At 58.0% G+C, this 7,525-nt stretch overlaps 1 protein-coding gene across 1 annotated transcript in view; it reads left to right on the top strand.

Annotated features, from left to right (window-relative positions):
- Nucleotides 1-6,476, top strand: part of PITX1 (paired like homeodomain 1) — an 11,698-nt gene extending 5,222 nt beyond the window's left edge. Inside the window, exons 2-4 of the mRNA XM_034656031.1 lie at nucleotides 165-398; nucleotides 2,686-2,918; nucleotides 4,929-6,476. Coding sequence (XP_034511922.1) covers nucleotides 233-398; nucleotides 2,686-2,918; nucleotides 4,929-5,471 — 942 coding nt within the window. The 5' untranslated portion in view covers nucleotides 165-232 and the 3' untranslated portion in view covers nucleotides 5,472-6,476. The remainder of the gene's footprint in view (nucleotides 1-164; nucleotides 399-2,685; nucleotides 2,919-4,928) is intronic.
- The last annotated feature ends 1,049 nt before the right edge of the window (nucleotides 6,477-7,525 follow it).

The raw sequence follows: 7,525 nt of genomic DNA, 5'->3' as shown, positions 1-7,525 counted from the left end.
AAGCGCGGAGCGCGAAGCCGGGCATCCGGTCGCGAGAAACCGCTGCCGCTGCCGCCCGCCTGGCCCCGCAGCCCCGGGCGGTCCATGGGGCGGGTGCGGCGTCGTTGCGGGCGCAGGCAGCCCTGGGGGGCAGCCGCTTAGGCGCTGTGCTCTTGTCCCCGCAGGTCGCAGCCAGGGCGGCCGGGCACGCCCAGCCCCGGCCCCTGGAGCGCCCGCCGCGGTCCCCGCCTCCATGGACGCCTTCAAGGGGGGCATGAGCCTGGAGCGGCTGCCGGAGGGACTCCGGCCGCCGCCGCCGCCGCACGACATGGGGCCTGCCTTTCACCTGGCCCGCGCCGCCGACCCCCGCGAGCCGCTCGAGAACTCCGCCAGCGAGTCGTCGGATACAGAGCTGCCAGGTAAGCGCGGCTCCCCGCGAGGCGCGCACCGAGCCGAGCCGGGCGCACGGATCCGGGAGCAGGGCCTGGAGCCGGCGCCGCGCAGTCAGGCTCCCTCTACGCCCCAGGAGCGTCAGGACCTTTTCTTTTCCCGTTCTCGGACTGAGGGTGAACGCGGAAATTTGCACGCTTTATAAAACAAAATTCAGTGCTTTTCTTGCACCCGGTCCCCACGCGCCCAGAGACCGGCCAATGCACAAACCTACAAAGGGAGGGTTGGACTGACAGCCCCTCTTGTTCAGAAGCAAAGAGAACCGGGGGGAAAATACGGTTTGCGCAACTGGGTGCGCAGGGGCCGCTCAGACCGCAGGAGAAGAGTAGATCGAGAAAAGAATGGGGCCGGCGGGCGAGAGAAAGTGCCCAGAGAGAGATGGGGGCACACACCCCGACAGGCAGTGGGGGACAGATTGAGAGGGAGAAATCGAAGAGAAGGGGTGACGGGAAACGTCAGAAAAACAAAGTGGGGGTGGACAACCTCAAGTCAAAAGAAGGCAGAGGACAGTGAGGGCAAGCGGGCCAAGGGGTGCGGCTAGGCTCCGGGCGGGACCCCCTAATTGAGGGAGCCGGGCCCCACTTGCGCCGTGGGACCCGGGAGCCGCCAGGCCGCCCAGCCAGGGCCCTGACTCGGCTCGGGCACGTCGGCCTCCGCGCTGCCGTTTTGTCCGAGCTCAAGCTTTTTTCCCCAGACTGGCCGCGAGCTGGGCCGGCGGGTGGGCGGTGCGGGCAGTAGCGCGGCTAATCCTTGGCCGGTCTCGGCCTCCAGGGTCTCCGTCTGGCTCCCGCGCTCGCCGTCCCAACTCCGCGCGCGGCAGAGCTCCCTGCTCCCCTGGCCCGTGGGCGCCTCTGCTGTGTTCATTTCTTAATCCACCGCTGCGTGTTTCTCTACGCGTTTTTAATCTCTATTTGTTTCTGTTTTGCATCCCTAAGTGACTTTCCCTGAGAGGTTCTGTTTGCTTGGCTGAAAAACAATCAACGCTGAACTGTACTTTTGTTTTCAAAAGTTTTAAGCGTGGCCTTTGGTTGGTTTTTACTTTTAAAACCCAGAGAAATATACAGTGGTAGATTGCTTTTTAAAACCAAATCTATGAGGATATATTTAAAATTTTAACTGTAATTTTCGATATGGAAAGAATTACTACACTAGGCATATATTTCTCTGGAATTTAAAATATCTACATGCAACATTACTCTTGGGGAGATTTTTAAAAGTCAATCCAAAATGGCGCGTTTCTCTGGGATTTTTTTTTTTTCAAAATCCATTTGCAGCGGTGTTATTTTGATAATTTAAGTTACCTAACGATAGTGTTGTATTTCCCTGGTACTTAAAAATTATCTCTGGAAAGAGCATTATTAGGAAGAGGTTAAAAAAATCTATCTACAACAGTACATTTTTTTTTTAATCCCAGAGAAATAAAATGCCTGTGTCTGCTTGGAGTTTATACTCGTACAAGCACTGTATTTATTTAGGGGTGTGTTTTGCATGGAGGTTTCTGGCTTCTTAATTTGCATTTGCTCTGTGTTCCTACCTGCCTATTTTTAAGAGTTTGTGAGCCTTTCCTTGGTGTTAGGATAGAATTGAGTTTATCTGGGCTTCTGTGTTTCGTTTTTAATTTTTTTCTTTTTGTTTCAATGTCTGTGACTGTGTTTTGCACAGCTTGAAAGAGTGTGAGGCTAGAGCCTCAGGTCACCTAGACAGAGTCTGTCGGTCTGAGGGATTTTCTGGGCCTCTGGACTTGAGGCCTAGAGCAAAGGCCCAGAACATAGCTGTGTTGTGCCTGCCCAGTGTGGCTCCCACACAGCCCTGGGGAGAAGAAAGTGAAGGGGCTGCAGGCCACGGGCTGGCTCCTGCTCCACCGACCCACTAGCTTCAGGCTGGAAAGATTTGATCCTAGTTCAGAAAAGCAGAGACCCCAGATTTAGACCCCAAAGAGCCCTCAAAATGTCATACATTTGTGGGTGACCTAGGCAGTCGGGCTTGAGCCTCAGGCCAGCTGCAAAAGCAAGCTCTGCCCAGCCAGGAACCTGGGCCTGTGCCTCCGGTTCCTGGGCTCTTCGGGGCTCAGCCGACCAAAGGCAACTACTGACGATCAGGCACCCGGCAGGCTTTTTCCAGTGGGGACAATTCTTGGGCCCCTGGCGGGAGGAAGGGCCGCCCGCGCTGATGGCAGGCGCTTGCTTCGGTGGAGCCGGGACGGGGTGCAAAAGGGCATAAGCCCAAGGTGACTGGGGCCTGTCCTGCCCGATTCAGAGAAGGAGCGCAGCGGGGAAGTCAAGGGGCCGGAGGACAGCGGCGCAGGAGGAGCAGGCTGCGGTGGCGTGGAGGACCCGGCCAAGAAAAAGAAGCAGCGGCGGCAACGCACGCACTTCACAAGCCAGCAGTTGCAAGAGCTGGAGGCCACGTTCCAGAGGAACCGCTACCCAGACATGAGCATGCGGGAGGAGATTGCTGTGTGGACCAACCTCACCGAGCCGCGAGTGAGGGTGAGCGCAGGGTGCGCGCCTATGGGGACCCGCAGAGGGCTGCTGGTCACCTCTGCCGCGGTCCTCCGAAAAGCTTTAGACCCGCGCTCAGACTTGGTCTCTGTCCCACCACTCAGACCTGCGCCCTCCTTCCCTCCACCGGAGAAGATTCTACTTTAGGCCCGCGCGTCTCCCCTGCTACTGCTAAGCCCTTTGGTGGTTAGTGCCCCTCGGCTGCTGCCGCCTTGTATCCTACCTGACCATCGGGCTCAACTGCAGCTTCACCCCCAAGATCTGTGGCCCCAGGGAAATTTCCCCTGCACTGAAGGGCCCAGAGCCCACTCGGATGTTACCGCCCTAGACTGTGCAGAGGATTCCCGCCGATGGGGACCTCAGAGCTGCTGGCGCCTTCCCCCGAAAACGAAAGGGAAAGACAGGTCCTGCCTGGCCACCGGGCAGAGGCCTGAAGGGTACCTAGGCTTGGAGGCTCAGAACCTCCTGGGGCAGTGATCCCAACCACAGCCTGCTTTTCCAGAACCTCAGCATAGTCCCCACCTGACTCGTCTCCAGCCAGTCAGCCAGTGAGTAGCTGGACCCTTTCCCTGCTGCCCTTTCCCAAAGGGCTGGGGTCAGGTGAAGGAGGAGCAGCTCTGGTGGAAGGGTGACCCTCAGGCTGAGTCCCTTTGGAGATATAAGATCTCTGACCCATGACCAGACCGCACCCTCCCTCTCCTCGCCCTCTGGTTCCCAGTAAAAGCAAGAGCATAGAGGTTCTCTTGCCAGAGCAGCAGAAGAATCATTTCTTCTGAGTACGCAAATATTTAATCAGATGCTGGGAGGACATCCCAAGCCAGCCCAAAGTGCTACCTGGCCTACCGACTGACTCCCTGCTATAACCCAAGCTTTTGCCCCTCCCGTCAGGCTGGCCAGCCCAGTGGGACGCGAGTGAAGACAGCACTCAGTAATACTGAACTCACTAATCCTGCCCAGGTTTATGGTGGTAGGGGTGGCGTGGGGGGTGGAATCAGGCAATGTCAGTGCCGGGGATTGGAAAAGGCTGAGTGAGATGCAGGGGTCCAGCAGGCTAGCTCGGGAAAGTCAGTCCAGGGCTGGAGGAGGGCTTCGGAGGATAGAAGTCATACAGTAGGAGGATAGGAGAAGATGGGCAAGGACTAGGAGCTGGGAAAGAACAGGTTCTTAACTAAATTTTGTGGGAGAAAGTAGAGGGGAGATTAGAGAGAAACTAGTAAGAAGTGAAAGGAAATTAAATATTTGCAGAGAAACATATTTGGCATATATTTAGGTGGAAGGAAAGAAATTAAATATTTAAGGGAGGGCAAAAGGATCAAATATTTGAAAAATATAAGGAATCAACTAAGAGAAACAGTGACGATCAGGTATTTGGAAAGACGGGGAAAACTAAATATTTGGGGAAGAATCAAAAGGATCAAAAATGAGGGATAACGGAGAAAATGGACTGAGGGAAAAGAGAGCAGTTCAGATAGCGGGTGGACCAAAAGAAAATAAACATTTGGGGCAGAAATGAGAATATCAAAGATTCCCATTAACTATGGATACAGACTATTTGAGGAATGAAAAAACAGAATGAAGGGAGTCAGAAGATCCTATATTTCAGGGAAGAAAAATACCTTTTGTATTCGAGGGAGAAGAAGAAGAATAGAATGTTTGATAGACCGGGACCCCTTTAGGGAGTAAGGCCGGAGATGGGCTGGTTGAGAAAGAAAGCAAACGAATATTTGCTAAAACAAAAGAGGATCGACCCATATTAAGAGAGGACATCAGATTTAACTTGGGGGAGTGGATATAGATCAGAAAAGGAGAAAGACGGAATGTTTTCTGGGGACAGGAAAAGAACCATTAAGGAGCGCGGCCGCAGGGGCGGAAATAACGAAGAAAAGAGTCGATATTCGGAGAGAAGGAAGCGGCGCAAGGCTGGGGGTGGAGGGGGTGGAGGTGGAGGCGCCTTCCCGCCCTCGGCAGCCCTGACCCTTCTCCTGCCCCCTCCCCCAGGTCTGGTTCAAGAACCGGCGAGCCAAGTGGCGGAAGCGCGAGCGTAACCAGCAGCTGGACCTGTGCAAGGGCGGCTACGTGCCGCAGTTTAGCGGCCTGGTGCAGCCCTACGAGGACGTGTACGCCGCCGGCTACTCCTACAACAACTGGGCCGCCAAGAGTCTGGCGCCAGCGCCGCTCTCCACCAAGAGCTTCACCTTCTTCAACTCCATGAGCCCGCTGTCGTCGCAGTCCATGTTCTCGGCACCCAGCTCCATCTCCTCCATGACCATGCCGTCGAGCATGGGCCCCGGCGCGGTGCCCGGCATGCCCAACTCGGGCCTCAACAACATCAACAACCTCACCGGCTCCTCGCTTAACTCGGCCATGTCACCGGGCGCCTGCCCGTACGGCACGCCCGCCTCGCCCTACAGCGTCTACCGGGACACGTGCAACTCGAGCCTGGCCAGCCTGCGGCTCAAGTCCAAGCAGCACTCGTCGTTCGGCTACGGCGGCCTGCAGGGCCCGGCCTCGGGCCTCAATGCGTGCCAGTATAACAGCTGACCGCCCCGCCAGGCCCCGTGGGTACGCGGCCGGCGCGGCGCCGGGGCGGGGGCGGCGAGGAGGACCTAGCCACGCCGAGGCCCCTGCGCCCGCGCAGCCCTCTCCTCCCCACCTCCCCACCTCCGGGCTGGTTGTGTGTTTGCTTTTCTGGACCCCACTCTGCCCTCCCAAACGAGACGAAAGGAGACAAAAAGACGTCGGAGAAAAGTGCTGCGAAAAAACGGATGAGTTGCAATTTCCTTCGGGATGGAGTGGGTGGTGTGTGTTCGCTCCCTCGGGCCGGGCGGGCCGGTGCGGGGAGGGGACGCGGCGGTTGGGGGAGGACGCCCTCGTGGCCCGCGTTCCCGCCGCGCTGGACCCGGAGTGAGTGGCCGCGCCTGCGAACTGCACGTGCGGAGCCCGCGCAGGCCGGCCGGGTCCTGTAGGAACCGAGGAGCCCCCTCCAAACTGGGCCCGGCCGAGCGTACCTTAGCTCGATTCGGATCCGAGTTGGAGCGGGCGTTGGGTCGGGGATGACGGTGCCCAGCCTGGGTTCAGGGACTCGCTGAGAAGCCGCACGCGGCCGCGGCGCGCCCCAAGAACCCTCGGCAGCCCCGAGCACCGGAGTCCTATTTTAAGGCTGCGGAGCCCCAGCTGGCGGTGCGAACGTGGCGGGAGAATGGGGTAGGCTCGTCTCCGAGCACTCCTCCCCTCCCCAGCTTCGCCACAGGCCCAGACCCTCCTCTCCGCTCCCGGTCTAGGAGGTTGCCCCCTTGGCCCGGCGAAGAGCCCCCTCCTCACCGCCTGCCGTGCAAGAGTCGAGCCGGGAGAGCTAGGGACGCGGCCNGGGACGCGGCCAGCCCCCCCCCCCCCCACCCCGCGCCGCGCCCACTTTGCACACCCGCTCTCCGGCCCGCGCCCCTGTTTACAGCGTCCCTGTGTATGTCGGACTGACTGTATAGAATTATAAATCTGTCTATATCGACTTGTCCATGTACGTCTATTAAAACCATAGTACAAGCGTGCTAACCACTGCCGAGCCCGGACTGCTTCATTCGACTGAGGAGGGAGGCGGGTAGGAAGGGAACGGCGCCACCACAGGCACTGTGAGTAAAGAGAGAGGAGCCCCGCAGCCGCCTCCTGGTGGAGTGGGAGGTGCTCTCTCTTCCCACCACCATTCCAGACCTGCTCAGCCCGACTCTGTGGGGTCCCCATTCCGGAGCTCCGAGCTCCCTCCCCTCGCCCACCGGGTGCTCACCGGCTGGACCGCTCAGCATCTGCCGCTGTTGTTGGCGCCCTAGATAGCACCCCCACTTCCCCAGCTGCCCGACTCTGTAGGCTCTTCCAAGCTGTGTCGGCGGGGACCCCCAAGCCCTCAGGGTGCTGTGTGGCCCTTGTCTACCCAGAGAGTTGGGGTGAGGGCTGCTGGGAGCTCCTTTAGTCCTGGGGTTGCCTTTTCTTCTGTAGGCCCAGTACTCCCACCTTGGAACCCTGTCCTAGCTGTTCCAGGAGGGCTGAGGATGCAGGATCCGCCAGTGTCTAGCCAGGGCCTCCCTCAGCTTTTCCTCTGGCAGAAATCCCACTCAGGGGCATCCAGCAAGACTGTCCTAGAGAAAGTGGCCATCGCACAGAATTAACATCTCACTTCCCTTCCGCCCCAACGTACTGGAAGGAGGCTGATGACGCTTCCACCCTCCCCAGGCTTTGGAAACTACTGAACAAGACCAGCCTGTAAAGTGCCTGTAAAATTCAGCTTCCCTTAAGCCAGTCACTTCCAATGGCAAAACAAAATGTTTGCAGCTGCAGCGGGGGAGGAAGGAGGGGTTAGTATTCTGCTTTAGAATCACCTTGTGACTGCGATTGGCACTGGCCTGGAGCTGGACCCCAGCAAGCCCTAGATGGGAGTGGGGCACAGCCATGGGCTTAATCACAAGCTAATAGCTGGAGAGCCCTGCGCACACATTCTCAAACCAGGTCAACGACACCTCTGAGGGTAGGAGTATTGTCCCTATTATACAGGTGATGGAACCGAGACTTCACCTTGCCTGCAACTGGGCCAAGGTCACAGGGAGTCA

The sequence above is a fragment of the Ailuropoda melanoleuca genome, chromosome 3 (genome assembly GCF_002007445.2).
Source record: "Ailuropoda melanoleuca isolate Jingjing chromosome 3, ASM200744v2, whole genome shotgun sequence".
Lineage (NCBI taxonomy): Eukaryota > Metazoa > Chordata > Mammalia > Carnivora > Ursidae > Ailuropoda > Ailuropoda melanoleuca.
The sequence above is the reverse complement of the archived record's forward strand: the minus strand, read 5'-3'. Positions and strand labels throughout refer to the sequence as shown.